The 16,254-nt window shown below is 38.4% G+C and overlaps 1 protein-coding gene across 1 annotated transcript in view; it reads left to right on the forward strand.

Moving 5' to 3' along the window:
* MOSPD2 (motile sperm domain containing 2) overlaps positions 1-15,547 on the forward strand; it is a 56,879-nt gene extending 41,332 nt beyond the window's left edge. The window contains exons 9-15 of the mRNA XM_034999704.1: positions 199-375; positions 1,004-1,116; positions 3,448-3,544; positions 4,362-4,458; positions 5,030-5,159; positions 13,293-13,395; positions 13,970-15,547. Coding sequence (XP_034855595.1) covers positions 199-375; positions 1,004-1,116; positions 3,448-3,544; positions 4,362-4,458; positions 5,030-5,159; positions 13,293-13,395; positions 13,970-14,107 — 855 coding nt within the window. The 3' untranslated portion in view covers positions 14,108-15,547. The remainder of the gene's footprint in view (positions 1-198; positions 376-1,003; positions 1,117-3,447; positions 3,545-4,361; positions 4,459-5,029; positions 5,160-13,292; positions 13,396-13,969) is intronic.
* The last annotated feature ends 707 nt before the right edge of the window (positions 15,548-16,254 follow it).

Genomic DNA, 16,254 nt, shown 5'->3' on the forward strand with positions numbered 1-16,254 from the left:
CAGTTGTCCACACCACTTTCTGCTCTTTCCCTTTGTGTTTTGAAATGCTTCCTTTTTTAAAAATTTCACTAATTAAGTCTGGTTTTTTTTCCTTTTTTTTTTTTTTTTTTTGGCCAGGAGAGTGGATTTTAATTTTACTTAGAGAATTATTTCTCTACCCACCTGTTAGCAGGCTGTTATAAAATTCCTTTCTTTTAGGATCCTTTCAAGTATAGCTATCCACCACTAGTAGATGATGACTTCCAGACACCATTGTGTGAAAATGGGCCTATTGCCAGTGAGGATGAAGCTTCAAGTAAAGAAGATATAGAAAGTGATGGCAAAGAAACCCTGGAAACAGTTTCTAGTGAAGAACAAACAACTCTTCTAAAAAAGGTAATTTTAACAACAAAATGGCGTCAAAACCTGTGGCCTGTCCACCATTCTGCAACTAGCTGTGTATGTGATTGTAATTCACTTAACTTGCCGCCCTTCCCCATCTTTGTCTGTAAATAAGAGGAAGGATGGTACTAGCTTACCAGTAGTATCACTGTGGTGTTTAAAAAGGCTGATTTCATGCATTTGTATAAAAATTGGCAAAATGCATTTTGAAGGAATTGTTTTATTGAAAATATTTTTGATTTACCTGAGAGAAAAGTAGTTAGTTTACAACCTTCTACTTCCTCTATTTCAGTTTTGAAAGAGCACTCAGTTATCTTTTTATGAGTCATCAGGGGCTTGATAGAGGGATAAATATGTTATAACTTAGAAGAAATTTAAAGACTAAGGGAAAGACCATGTTATATTTTCTGTAGCGACTTAATTGAAGTATGCTCTCATATATGTTCATGGTCATGTTAATATATGTTAAATACATAATTTAGGTGTGCTGAACTTAGGTTAAAGATTGTAATTTGGATTGAATCACTATGTTTACTTTTTGACCTGATGAACTGCCCAGATATCAGCATGAAACTAAATTTCTTTATCTTTTCTTTCTTCATATTTTTTTTTTTGTCTTTAGATTAACCTAACCGAACATACTTCCAAAGCAGAAGAAACTGAAAAGGTTGATTCCAAAATGAAAGCTTTCAAAAAACCACTGAGTGTGTTTAAAGGGCCCTTATTACACATCAGGTAATCATAGTTGATTTTTTAGCTATGCTTTTATAACCTGTCTTGATTATCTTGAAGGAATTGCAAAATTAAGAAAACTCCTGTATTATTTTTCAAACTGTGGAAATATAAAATTAAAGGTTATCCAAAGACTCACCTTGGTTTCCAGTCATAGTAGATAATTTAGCTACCTTTTTGTTATTTATTCCATTAAATGTGTTTAAAGGGCCCTCATTTCATATCAGTAAATAAAAGTGAATATTCATATATTCACAGTTAATCTGAATGACATACATTTTTTCTCATTTTACTGGTACTGTTTGGCTTGCATAAGTTCAAGGATGGCAGAAATGACATTGAACTAAGCATTTATCAGTTTGACTTTCTAAAAGCTAAAGCTGAACTAGAAAAATAGGGTTGTTGTTTTTTTACCAAAGCCAGAATTCAGTACATCTCTATTTTTGTTTCTGGGTTACTCAATCTTAAGATTTAGGGTTGTTTGTAATTATCATTATGTAAAGATCTCTTTCTCACTAATGAAGCTTTTCGTTGGTAAATCTATATGGCCTTATGTTAATGTTGCTGTACCGACTTTACTTAGTGATGACCTAATGTATCATTTCCCCTCCCATACTTTAAATCTTTCTGTGTAACTGTTTTAGGTATGACTCTTATGAACAATACAGCCAGACTTTTTAAAAATCTGATATTCAAATTGATAAGACTAGTTTGTTTGCATATTTTTGATTACTGTTATATCTGGATTTATCTACCATCTGTGTGTGTTTATGGGGGGACAGAGGTGGGGGACAACACATGCATATTCTGTTCACCGTGGTTTTTCTTTGCCATTTCCCCCCCTGTGGAGTTTGTTTTCCATTTTTCCCTTCACTGGTTTAGAAGTTACACACTGTGTTTTCATTGGAAGCCTGTCAAAACCATAGGTCTTGACTTAGAAATGTCGGGAGTTGGCTGGAAGAGCTGCCTGGGAAGAAAGCCGGAGGGGAACAAGGCAGCGTCTAGGGCTGCAGTTTGGGCTCTTCGGCTCCCTGCCTCTGCCCCTGGGCAGGTCACAGCACTGCTCCTGCACAGGCATGGGGACCCACCAGCGTCTGTCTCTCCACAATGTCTCACGGGTTTTGTGCTGGTTACTGTGAGCGGTTCTGAGATTCATGACCCTTCTCTTCTCTGTGGTCGATTTCAGATTGGGTTCTAAAAGGAAGGCAGCAACCATGCTAATTTGTCTTGTCCAGAGTTGGGCAAAGCCCTCCTCGGAAAGCACGTCCTTAAAAAATGTGTGTCCTCCAAATGACTGTCTCTGATATGTAGGCATTCCTGATATAAAATGAATCTACTTACATATATAGCTCAAAGTGAAGGACAGCCTGAATAATTCACCTTTTTTTTTTAAGATTTTATTTATTTATTTGACAGAGAGAGAGAGAGAGAGAGACAGCGAGAGAGGGAACACAAGCAGGGGGAGTGGGAGAGGGAGAAGCGGACTCCCAGCTGAGCAGGGAGCCCGATGCGGGGCTCGATCCCAGGACCCCGGGATCATGACCTGAGCCGAAGGCAGACGCTTAACGACTGAGCCACCCAGGCGCCCCTCACCTTTTTATCTAAAATAAAAACACTGTTCTGCCCATTGTTTGGAGGCACCTGATACAATTTGACGAATGTAATTAAACTACACAAACTTTGCTTTAGTCTTTTAGTTTTGATTTTAGGTCATGAGTACTACAGCGGCCAGCAATAGTAAAATTTGCACTTTGAGGTTCACTGATTTTACTGTTTAACCAATATTTCCCACCCCAAATTTTATTTTTGTTTTTTGTATTCCATATTACTCAGAAAAAGCCTTTATTATTAAGGAATTACCTAAGGAATTATTCTGTGACTTAAGTACATCTCTAATGACCTTTCATTTTAAGTTATGCTTTTCTCTGTTGGTGTATAGAATTATGTCCCATTCTAATCTCTTTGTAATTAAAGTTGAAGCAGCCGTTTCTTCTTTGTCTTGATTATCTATAACCTTCCAAAGAGTTTAAATGCACCTTAAGATGGTGCTGATTATAGGCTAATTCAGAATCTTCCTAACTCTCTCTCCTGTCCTTTTCCTATTTTGCTTTTGATTCTTGGGGAAAACCATAGGACTTTTAAATAGCATGCAATGAATTAGTAAGATTAAAACACAAACTATATTAGGTAGTTGCCTTATAAGCTTTTCTTTTTTGATGAAATCTCTATACAAATGAGCAGAAAATATTAAACAAATACTTTTCTTCCAGCTAATGATTAGACTGTCATTTATTCCGAATAATACAAATGCCTTATATTTTTGTCACCACCTAGCCCAGCAGAAGAACTGTATTTTGGAAGTACAGAATCTGGAGAGAAGAAAACTTTAATAGTGTTGACAAATGTAACCAAAAACATCGTAGCATTTAAGGTAAATATCAGAAAGATATAATAAATTCTATGTGGAAATCTGATAGGGGAAGTGATCTCAGACATATTTTAATTGAAAGATTGAGAATTTTTAACTTGCACGGTGTTTTTATTTGATATTTTTAGGCATGTAATACTGCCTTCTAGTTTTAACCACGTGGCATAGCTTATCTACAATTTTCCCCAGGATCTGTATCTCAATCTTTAATGAGCCATAATAGGCTAATGTCCAAATTAATCCCAGGCTTTAATGTTTGTGGTAAATAAAAACCCAAGGAAAATCACTCTTCATTATATAAATAATTCATAATGACAGTGAAAATAAAACGATAAAATCAAAAGTGCATTTCCCCCCGAGTGTGATATAGTTTGGAATGTAGTTTATACTGGATACTGACCTAATGACTGAGTTTACCACTACCCCATATTGTAAGTATTAAGATGTTCTGGATGTTCTTTGAATATAGTGTGTTTTAATTTGTGAACGCTATTATAACGTGTCCTAATACACAGGGTTTTTTTTAATTTGTATTATTAAATTTAGGAAATTACCAGACAGGATATTTCATAGATTTTTTTTCTTTAAAAGGAAGACTAAGTGACAATTGGACTTACGAGTGAATATTTTTTAAAATAGATTAAGATACCGTTTTCCTATTGATGGGGAAAAATACATTCTATGCCTAACCACCATGGTTGTTTTGTAGACTTTATTATTAACTGTTAATTTTTTAAAACTCATTTTTAAGCCATTTACCCCAAAAGAAACATTTTTCTTATGTTATTAGTTATTATATGACCACTGTATTTATAAACAGGTGAGAACAACTGCTCCAGAAAAATACAGAGTCAAGCCAAGCAACAGCAGTTGTGACCCTGGTGCATCAGTTGATATAGTTGTGTCTCCCCACGGGGGTGAGTTGTGGCCTGATGGCCTCAGAGGGTGTGCTGGGGTACCTGGGGCCGGGTGAGGAGTCCATAGAGCCAGACTAGAATCTAGAAACTAGCTCAGTGTCAACAAGTCACCTCACTGCACTGTAGGCATCTCTTTTCTCCTGTGTAAAATGAGATGGGTCAATGTTTCTCATTACAATGTGTTTTTTTTTTAAGATTTTATTTATCTGAGAGAGAGAGCAAGCATAAGCAAGGGGAGTGGCAGGCAGAGAGAGGGAGAAGCAGACTCCCCGCTGAGCAGAGAGCCCAGCGTGGGGCATGAGCCCAGGAACATGACCTGAGCCTAAGGCAGACGCTTAACTGACTGAGCCACCCAGGCGCCCCTAAAATGGTTTTTTAGCACATAAAATTGTTTAAACGGATGCCAGTTGAAATGGGATTTTTTTTTAAATCCTTTTTAGAAAATTTTTTTCTTTAAGGTACTTCCGTATTATTCTTTTTCCATTGTTTTCTACAATAATGCCTTAAACCACGTGTCCAGCCCTTTGTAAAGGTTCTTGTTTATATAGTAAGTTACCCTTTTGGAATGCAGGTTTAACAGTCTCTGCCCAAGACCGTTTCCTGATAATGGCTGCAGAAATGGAACAGTCATCTGGCACGGGCCCAGCAGAATTGACTCAGTTCTGGAAAGAAGTTCCCAGAAACAAAGTGATGGAGCATAGGTATGCTTTTTTACTCAAGGACTCTCAAATGTGATGGGAAGAAGCAGAAGGAGAGAAGTGCCTGCATGGACTAGGCAGGGGTCTCTTCCTTCTTGCATTTGGCAGAAGGCTTCTAGTGTGACCCAGGTGAAGGCGATCTGCAGTTTCGCAAGGAGGTTGCTAATAGCAGACTTGTTTACAGGTCAGTGCAAGAATCTGGAGGTGTCAAAATTACAAACGTAGATCTCTCTGTACCAGCAGTTCCCTTTGTAGGAACACTCACCCTGTGTACTAGAATGTGTGTCTTTCACCATTGTTTGTGCTAATGAAAAAATGGGAAAGAAAGAACCTAAATGATCCTCAGTAAAGCAATAGTCAAATGCACTTGAGTATGTGCGGGAGTATTCTGCAACTATTTGAGACAGTGTGGTAAATCTTTATGTTCTGATACGGAAAAATACCTATGATATATTAGGAGGAAAATCCTTTGCCTACATCGGCATATACAAGCATGTATGTGCATGTAAAGATCTATAGAAAAGGAGAAAAGAGGAGAAACCTGTGTAATGATTTTATTTTGGAGTGTGCCAGTTCTGCCTCCCAGGGGACACTTGTCAGTGTTGGAGAAAGCTGTCCATTATCACAACTGGGCTTTGGGGTACTGTGGCATCCAGTACTTTGAGACCAGGGATGCTGCTAAACATCCCACAATGCAAAGAACAGAGCCCCCCCCCCCCCCCCCAAGACAGAATGATCTGGCTCAAAATGTCAGTAGTGCCTAGATTGAGGATTCTCCATGGTGGGTAGTTAAGGAGGGCCACTCTGATGACAAAAATGTAGGACCTGAAGGAAAAGAGAGTAAGCCACTTAGATAACTGGAAAAAGTGCTTTCTAGGTGGAAGGAACCACAACTGAAAAAGTGTGCTTGGCCTGTGTAAGGAACAGCAAGGAGGGAAATGTAGCTTGAACTCAGTTCAGGAGGGTGGGGGAGATAATGTGGGAGATGAGGTCAAAGAGGTAGTAGGAAGGCAGATGATTACCATAGTGAGGACTTCTGATTTTGAGAAGAAAAACTATTAGTCTGGTGCTAAGCAGAGCCAGGAAGTGATTTGGCCTTTTTTAATTAATTTTTTTTTAAGGCTTATTCTGGGGGCTATGTGGAAAACAAACTCTAGGCAGACACAGGTGAAAGTGAAACTGAGTTAACACAAATAGCGCGTGCTGCAAGCCTGCACCATTCTAAGTGCTTTACTCTGATTTATTCACTTTGTCATTAAAATGACCCTAGGAGGTAGGTAATTCTTTGTACCCCTTGATAAATGAGAAGCTGGGAAACCTCTTAACAGCCATGGCTGGGTTAAATCTTCAAAAGGAATTGAAAGAATACAGATGTGGCTGGAACAGAGGTGAAAGGATCCAGGGTAAGAAGAAAGCTGGAGGGACGGACAGGGCCCAGAGGAGGAGCTTGGTCACCCTGGTAAGACCCATGGGAGAGCGTCAACCTGACCTGAGTCACCTTTGACAAGATCACTGCAGGCTTGTTCACAGAAGGGAGGAGGACAGGAGTGGGCCTGGGAAGATAAGCTTTATTTCAGTTGTCCCAGCCTAGAGGAGGATTTAGTGGCCGGAGGACGACCGTCCATCAGGGACTCAGGAGGGAAACCAGTAGGTGAGCTCTGTCATCCAAGTCTAGGAAAGTGTGTTTGACAAAAGAGGAAGGGACCAGTGCTACTAAGTGCTGCCATGCCAATCAGGAAGGATGAAGTGTGAGCGGTGGCTATTGGTGACATCACAGAGGCCATCACTGACCTCATAGAGAGCATTTTCAGTGGGCAGGAACCAGGTTCTAAAGAAATGAAGGTAATAGCACTGTTCTACAGGTTTGGTTTGTTGGAGGAAGGAAGAATGTGGTGTTGACAAAGGGCTTGTTTGGTGTGGGTTTTTCAATGGGAGAAGCCGACTCTAGAAGGTAAATCATTGATTGATAGGTCCTGTCCCTTCAGCTTTCTCAGGAATTGCACTAAAGCCAAGGTATGGGTCAGCTTTAGTCAGGAAGAAGGAAGGAACGCAGATACACATTAAGGCTCGTGGTGGGCTTGACTTGTTTTTAGATGGAGTAGTTACATATTTAAATTTCCATATTGTAACAGGGTCTACTTTCTCCTCATCAAGAGTTTACTTTTGTCAAAGGCATGGCTATGAAAACAAACTGAAAGATTAAGTAACACTGGTATAAAAGATGGAGATTAATTTGAAGTTCTTATCAAACAGTCCCTCAAAAGCAGGTTATTTTTTGTCTTTTTAAATCAATTCCTTATGGTTTGGTTTTCTGTAAGTCAAGAGAGGCTCGCTTACCTCACAGAAAGAGGGAGACTTGGTGGTTTGATACTGAAGGCCCAGGTAAAGCAACGACCCCTATCTAGAAAGGGTGGTTTCCTTCAAGTAGTAAGATGGGGTGAATTCTACTGAACACCATATAAAAAAAACTTTTCCTAGGTTCTTGAGCGGTATGTGTGATTGCTTGTGTTATTATACATTGCCTCTACCCACCTTAAATACCATCTCCAGCGAAAGACAAAAGTGGGGAGCGGGGAGCCAGTTATGAGAGGTTATCAGGAAAAGCACAGTCAACAAGGGTAAGGTTATTTTACAGATTTAGATTAATTCCTCTCCTCGAAGCCCCTGAGCCTGCCAAGGTAAGGGACCTTCCTTACTCACCTGGTGAGGCTGTCCAGAATTCTGTAAGCAAGGTTACAGGTCCATTTTTTCCAAGGAGCTTTATTGGTTCCATAAAGTCAATCTTAGTTCCTTAAAGTTCTGGTCATACCTGATTTTATGCATATTATTTTCAAATATGACATTCCAGTCAAAGCCTTGGTAATATAACCATGCTTCCAATTGTGTCCTATTAATTACAAGGAGAACAGATTATTATGCGGGAAAAAAAAAAACTATTACCATGAAAGAATACTAAGAGTTTCTGAATTCTGGAAGAATCAGGTAGGGAGAAAAATTGTTTCAGTCCTGATCACAAAAGTAGTTTACCGAATTACTGCCAATCATAGATAGCTTATGAGAAAAGAGTAAAAGATTACCTTAAATCTGGGAAAACCAAACATTAAAGAACCAGCAATAAAAAGTATAGTCATCAGTTCATTCAATCCCATGTTATTAATTCTTGGTCTGCTTGAATCCTGTTTTTTTAGTTCTTGAAGTTCTTACCCAGTTCAGTCTTATGATCTGAAAGTTACTAGAAACCTGTTTTTGGGAGTACTTGTCAGAGTCCTTTCCATGAATCTCTGAAGATGAAACCCATTTGCAAAAGGATCAGAGTAAAACAATAGCTTCTTTAAGTGACAAAAAGACTTAAAAATGGCCATGGTTACAGATCTGATGAGAGTTTATGGTAATACAGCTTCTGACAAGGAAATTTGGTTATTTCTGTGACATATACAGCATTGTAAGATAATAACTAGAATTACAAACCATAACGTTATACCACGACATTCTAGGAATTTTATACAATTTCTGGAACACTTTTATATTAATAACATACCTATACAAATATAATCTAAAGAAGGTTTAGTATTACTTATTTGACAATGCTTCCCATGTAATTTAACATAGCAAATAAGCCTAATTAGTTTTACATCTTTTTTTAAGATTTTATTTATTTATTTGACAGAGACAGCTAGAGAGGGAACACAGGCAGAGGGAGTAGGAAAGGGAGAAGCAGGCCTCCTGCCGAGCAGGGAGCCCGATGCGGGGCTCGATCCCAGGGCCCTCTGAAAAATTTCAGAGATGTTCAAGGTCAAAAAGACTTCATTTAGAATTTGAGCTGGGGTCTGTCAAAAACGTCAGAAGGTTTTAGACACTTTAGACTAAATGGGATCATAAGTCATCATGAAATAATAATTATCCATTTAACCATAGTGACAATAAAATATCAAAGGCACATACAGTTACATAGTTGTGAGTAAAACTTAGGAAAATAGTCTTCTAAAGATTAAAAGAGCTAAACAATCAAAGAGCTCTTGATAAAGATAACATGGAGCACAGGAAATTATTTTGATAAAACGCACCATCTTTGCTTTCTAGGCAGATTACTTAAAAGCTAAAGAAAAGCCTTTTGCAGTCTCTTCTCAGTAGCTGACTGATAGTCCAAGAAAAGGTTGTCCTTTTAGCAGATGAAATTTTTAGTTTTACATAAGTACACTGTTGATGTTGAAGCTTATTTGTATATAACCCTTATAACTAATACACTCAATTTTAGCCAGCTTGACTACACAAAGTGAAATTTTCTCTTTCCAACTGTCTATATCCATTTAGTTTGTCCTTTATTATCTTCCCTATTCTGAAATAACCAGCTTTATTATAGGAGAAAATTACTTTCATTCCCCTTAACAAAAATACATGTCCATATTTCATACATTTCCTCAGCCAAAACACATCCTATTTTCCTTGCACATGGAGTTAGTTGCTTCTATTATTTCTAGCAATTACATATATGAATTAGAATTCTTAACCCTTAGAAACCATGATTTCTAGTGAAAACTAAGTGGTAAGCAACTGTGTTAACACCAGCATTCTGTAGATTGGCAAATTTATGAATACATCATTTCTAGAAGCATATGCTTTCTCATAGTACAGTTTTTCAGTGTGGCACAAGATAGATACGTTTACTAACAGACTAAATATTTTTAGTCCCTCTGTAGTAAGAAGCCAAAAGTAGATACTTAAACCGATGTTTAGTAATTAATGTTTCAGTATTTTATCTTACAGTCAGTGATTTTCCCGTCTAACTTAGCAAAACTAAAGTTTCAAGTTGTCAGATTTGAAAACCTGTTTTTAAGTAGACTTCACCTAAAAACTCTTATCCGACTTACTTCTAAATCACTTGCTTTCAACTCTTATCCAACTTACTTCTAAATCACTTGCTTCCAACAATTATGCTTGACTACTCATGACAGCTTCATGAAACATGAGAGTCAGTCATCATCCCAAGCTATTTTTCGTGCTGACAAATTATGTACCCAAGATAACATGAACCCATCTGAATAGTAAACTCCAGAAGAAAAAAAAGTTGCATGTCTGCATTGTATCTAATATTGACAACTTTAAACCAGCAAATTTAGCTTTTATTTTACCTAGAATTAATATATATCACATGAACTTGAAAGACACGGGTTAGTTTCTGTATTTCTAAGAGGTTTAGGAATACTTAACTTGGTAAGTACTTATTTTTCTTTAAGCCAATCAAAGAGAGCTTTTACAAATTAATTTTCACAATACCATCCTGAGGTGGAAAAGCATTACACATCTGTAACATATATATAGAGACACACATAAACGTAGAGACACACATAAACATACAGACACAGAGACCTTTTAGCTATAGCTCTAAAATTTTAGCCATGAATCAGGTACAGTAACACAAAACTCACTAGTTTATATAAAAGAACATTTACGTTCAAATTGTGTTTCTGACAGTTGGAATCAGTTTGCCTGCTCAGATGGCTAAAAGCTTTTTACTGTTTTTTTGTTTTTGTTTTTTTTTTCATTTGCCAAAATCCCAAATAACCCCTTTTTCCTTCTGATGAGAATCACTTCCCTAAAGTTTGTATTTCAAAGAGGTAGCTGTCAGGTCCTAGAGAAGATAGGGCAGAAAATCTGTACCTCAAAGGCACAGAGAAAGTATCAAGGGGTTTTGGGATATATTTGCCTATTATCTGATGTCCAAAGTAATTTCTATTTCTGTGTTCTTTTTCTTAAGCACAGGACAGTTCTGTTTTCCAACATCCTGATCTTTTACAGTACCTACATGTATTTTGAGATGACTAGGGGAGGTTTTAGGATTGGTAAGGTTAGGTGGACTTCGAATTGCTTCCAGTGTTGCATTTCTGGTTTTGTAAAGATTTGCAAGTCAAAGATTTGCTTTTAATTACTCAAATAATTCTTTTGCAGCCTGAATGGTATCAAGGGACTGATACCACCCATGCAACTACATTTTCTTCAATTTGCTCTATATCTGGGAGAAATTTCCAACTAAGATGGAAAGGAAGTGATTTCTATGTTTTGGAGCTTCAGGGTTTAATGCACTATGCCTTTAAAAAGTTTATATAAAGTATTCCACAAAGGCCTTAAAGAGGAAGAAAAAAACCCTTACTATTGCTTCTAGCAGCCCCCAAACATCAGCCTTCAGCTGACCCATTTCCTGAACATTTGTGGGAGGGCCTGGGAGAAATTTTGGTCATGTTTCTAGTGAGGAGAGTTTTCCATGGGGGAGCCAGGTGGCTTGTCTGATAACTACAGTATAATCGTGGGTGGGAAGAACAACCCTTAGCAGCTAGTCACAGTCCCTGTGAGTGGTGAATGAGTGGCCACTAATCTTTTACCTCTTCTCTATATTTGGCACGTATCTTCTGAACGTGGAGGTAAGAAGAACTTCATAATTTCATCTTGCTTAGGAAGTCTCTCAGGCTGGTGGCCATTCTCCTTCATATTCTCCTTTCAATTTGGTCTTTCCAGAGGTACAAGTTAAGACAATTGCTTAGGATGAGAGCTCTCTCAAAGTTTTTTAAACATAGAAGCTTTTCCAATTCAAAAGATCCATCATCTGGCATTGAAAAGTAGGATCTTATATTAATCTCAATAGCGACTCGACTCAAGCCAATAGGCCTTCTTTTGGTTTAACCATGGACATAAAGAGGCATCCCCAGAGACGTGCAAAAAAATGCAGTCCTCACAGGATCCCGAGAGTTAGCATAAGAAAGCAAAGACTTCCATTGCTCCAAGTGGTAAGAATGGTGTAGTGAAGGTGCTATCTCTCCTTTCCCACAAGAATGTGAGAGGCCTCCAGTCTAAGACCGTCTAATCTGTGACATCAGGGAAGGGTTTACTGGATTGGACTTTTCCAGCACTAATGACCACAAAAGCTGAGAGGACAAAGGCCCCTCATGGATTGGGGCCCCTAATGACAAACTGCCCTGAGAGCTGGCACAGCTGGACAGAGAGGATGCTGCCTGTCACTTTGTGCCTCAGATCCCCAGCCTATTCCACTAGCTGCCAGACACCTGTGGACACATGCATCCTCCCCAGCTGACAGGGACCAAAAAGAATATTCTTGCTGGTCACAACACCAAGCTCTCGAGACCTAGAACAAGATGAAACGAAGACCTCATTTGACCTATTTTCTTCTGCTAATCTAAATTTGGAAAGGAAGGGACAAGGTCAAATTTTGACCTTTCTCTCTCGACCTGGCACCAGAGTGAGATCCAGGAAAGCGGGCTTTGGTAAGAATTCTTACCTTTGCCGGCTTTTGCCGGTTTTCCACGCTCCCATCTGTAGGCTCCCAGGTGAGTACGGTGTTTCAGCAGGCCCCAGCGTAGGTTGCCAAAATGTAGGAGAGGAAAAATTACTTATCATCTACCATGCTAGGTTCTTGGCTGAGACCCCCACCCCCTGAAATAATAATTAATAGGAGAAAAGCAGAAGTTTAATACCATGTATACCTCCTGTATATATGGGAGATACCCAGGAAAACAGTTAAACTCCCCAAAGTGGCCCAAGACACCACCTTAAATACCATCTCCAGCTCAAGACAAGATGTTGGGGCGTAAGGGAGTCCATTATGGGGGGCTGTCAGGAAAATCATAGTGAACAAGGGTAAAGTGGTTCAGCAGATGTCGATTGGTCCCTTTTCCATTAAATGTTAATTAAAAAAAAAAATCTGCCCTTTAACAACTCACTTGTACTAAAAATAAAAAATTAAAAAAGTTCTTAGAGATTTCTGTCATCCCCTCGTCCTGGCAGGGAGAGGAAGACACCCTTATAGATGGACCTTTCCTTCCCTTATTGATGGCCGTGTCCCTGACAAAAGGTTTTCAAAGCTTTTCTTAGGTCTGCTGTTTCTTAAAAAATAACCAGCTCCAGATAATCCTTGTGCCAGAGAGGCGCATTTGGGGGTGGCCAGTTGTGCTCCCCTTCCAAGATAGATCCACAGTGAGCTGCCACCATACATGTGTATCTGGGGAGGAGGAGGACTTGCATCCCGGTTACATGAACTTCTGTGTTTGACTTTTCTCACATTATACTTTTATAAAAAAAATTTCATTAAAAATTTTAAGAAGTTGTGTTTCCTTTGGACTTTCATAGGTTAAGATGCCATATTGTTGAGAGCAGTAAACCAACCACTCTGACATTAAAAGACAGTGCTTTTAACATGTCTGATAAAACCAGTGAAGATCTTTATCTGCAAGTAAGTGTTCTTTCTCCCTAACTAAAACAGAGGTGTTAAGCTAACTAATATTAGTAATCCACTTTTTCCCCACTGATGTAAGGAAGACCTTTGGCATAGACATGACAGAAATGCTCTTTTCTTTGTGAAGGGAAGCCAAATCTGAAATCGTAAGTGGTGAGTTACTTTTGGAGATCTATTAACTTTTGAAAAGCTCTGGCCATTTTAATTTGGACAAGTTGTATGGTGCCTGGGGGAGTACCAAAGAATCTGATCTCATGAGAGGAGTACCATTTCAACTTGAAAAAGATGGAGGGGCTCTCTTTCTGAGTAGCTGGTTTAGGTACCGCCAGGAAGGTACTTGCTTTGCTCCTTCTCCACTAGAAAATTAGACCTTTCCAAAACAGGAGTGAGAGGGTGCACGTCTATTCACCAAACAAATGTAATCCCTCATGGCATTGCCAGCTCCCAGCTGCTCAGAGTGGATAGACCCCATCCTGTAAATGGTTGGGTTTCTAATATTCCTATTTGTCGTTTACATGATTCATGTACTGTTTTACTGATATAAATCTTTCATCCTTTTTTCCCTCTTTAGCTCAATCGTTTACTAGAAAGCAATAGGAAGCTTGAAGACCAAGTTCAGCGTTGTATCTGGTTCCAGCAGCTACTGCTTTCCTTAACAATGCTCTTGCTTGCTTTTGTCATCTCTTTCTTCTATTTGTTGTACAGTTAAAGAAGTGGCACTCGGTAGGAAACAAGGTTCTTTCGTTCATTAGTTGGAAAAAGACCCAGAACTTCATGCTACTAAAAGTGCCGCACATCTGTGCTTCCTGAAAGGAAATTTGCCGCACTTAGAGGGGGACATGTCTTGAAAATAAAGTCTGTTAGAATAAGGAAACACTGGAGAAATTGATTATAAGAGACTATAGCTGTAGTTAGCCAAGTCAAGGCATAGCCGTGTGTAAATTAATACTTTAGATATAATTTATTTTTTCCTTTCGATTTGAAGACTTCTGAAGTTTAAGTTGTATTATATATATACATTAGCTGAACTGAAAAGTGTAAGTAACAAGCTTTGTTGCAGCCAAAAATGTCATCTGCTTTTTTTAATGACAAAATCATTATAGCTGAGCCAACTTACTAGCTTTTCTATACTATGTATATAGAACATGTATATTGAAAAAACCATACTTATACAGAGTAATTTCTTTAAACATGACTTTGTAATTTTGAGAATTACTTCCAGATGCTAGTCAATATTCTTTGAGTATGTAAAACTATTTAATGCCAAACCACCTTTAGCCTTTGTTTCTTATCTGTCTTCCTTAAAGTCTGCCTTTTATTAATCTTGGACTTTTTAATGAATACTCACATTTAGGTAGAACTGGGGAAACTAAGTTTGGTTGGGTTTTCCTTGAATTCTGTCAGTGGCACGGAGAAGAAAAATCCTTTCGGTCCCACTTTCCAGTCTTTTTTATGCGGTGTCACATTGCTCACGGTGGCTGGACACTGACCCGTATGCTTCAGTATTAGAAAGGCCTACTCCAATGTTGTACCATCTTCACCCTCTTTTCTAAACGAGTTAAAATTTCTTTGAAAAGTTAGTTTTTGAGAGGCATAGCCGTAGAATTCATTTACATTTCAGGTCCTTGTTAAAATCAGCCACCAGAAGGAAACTTGACAAAAAGACTAGAGGATCTAGAAGCATGAAAAAAAAAAAATCAAAACTCAAGTGTCAAGTGTCCATTTCTGAGTGAACAGTAGAACTCATGATCCACTTGTACCACCTTCAGACTGGGGCTGATGGACTTGCTGGATCTTCTGCCCTTGTCACAGTAATCCCAAGGGTGGTTCCTGAGTGCCTAAGATGATACGACTCGCAGGGGCAGAGGTGGATAAAAAGAGTTTGTTTTCTCATTTATACAGCCAGTTTCAGTCCGTGTTGGTTCACGTGTAAATCTACTTGATATGAAAGAAAAAGAGTCTGCCTGTTAAATAAATGTTGAGTTTTGATTGAGCCATGCTTGGAGAATGTTTTCTTCTGAAGTGTGGTGTTGGCGGCTTTCATCTGGAGAAGCTGATGATTCCAACACTGAGTTGTGAAGAATGATATAATAGAGTCCCTTCAAAATTGGCCTAGAAATAAAACCTTAAAAGGACACTGGTCTGGTAACTTTGTCTTAATTTGGGTTTTTCTGTTGCAGTTTGCCAACTCCAGACGTGAAACAGTACACCCTAAGTACTGGCCGTAGTATCTCCCTGTGTGTGTGTGTCACATCCCCGGCTTGACTATCCTCTAACCCCAAAGTATTTGTGTATGTTTTTTGTTCCTCAGCAGAGAAATGAGGAAATCATTGGTCAGAATTGGAAGCGTGCTGTCCTAACTAACAGTGTCCCTTTAATGTTTCTGATGAAAATGACATTGACTCGCTAAGTTGTTCTTCCCTGATGTCTGGCCAGTTCATTGAATAACCTATCTTGTTAATGTTTGTGTGTCTATTCAATGTGACTATGCAAGAGTACTGAAAATTAACGATAAAATCAAAGGCATCTGAACTTTTGTTCTTGTCTTAACTAATCACCTATTTACATTTGATTTTCTTCTGTCTTCTTTTGATTTTATTTCATCATACTTTGTATGATTATTACTCTGAGGACTCTGATAATAATTTTATTTTTTAGCTTGTCATTAGCTGTTCATGACCAGATTACCAGGGATCAACATTGAGATTTAGATTGTTTTCACTTGAGAATGGAAATTAATAGACTTTCCATGAAAATAAACTATCATTAGCTTGATCTGAAACTAGCCTAAAAATGCAATTGCGGTTAAACCTAGCCTCAAATTTCATAGTAATACCATAACTGTTTTTATATCTT

The sequence above is a fragment of the Mirounga leonina genome, unplaced genomic scaffold, assembly GCF_011800145.1.
Source record: "Mirounga leonina isolate KUSES-001 unplaced genomic scaffold, KU_Mleo_1.0 Mir_101595, whole genome shotgun sequence".
Classification (NCBI taxonomy): Eukaryota; Metazoa; Chordata; class Mammalia; order Carnivora; family Phocidae; genus Mirounga; species Mirounga leonina.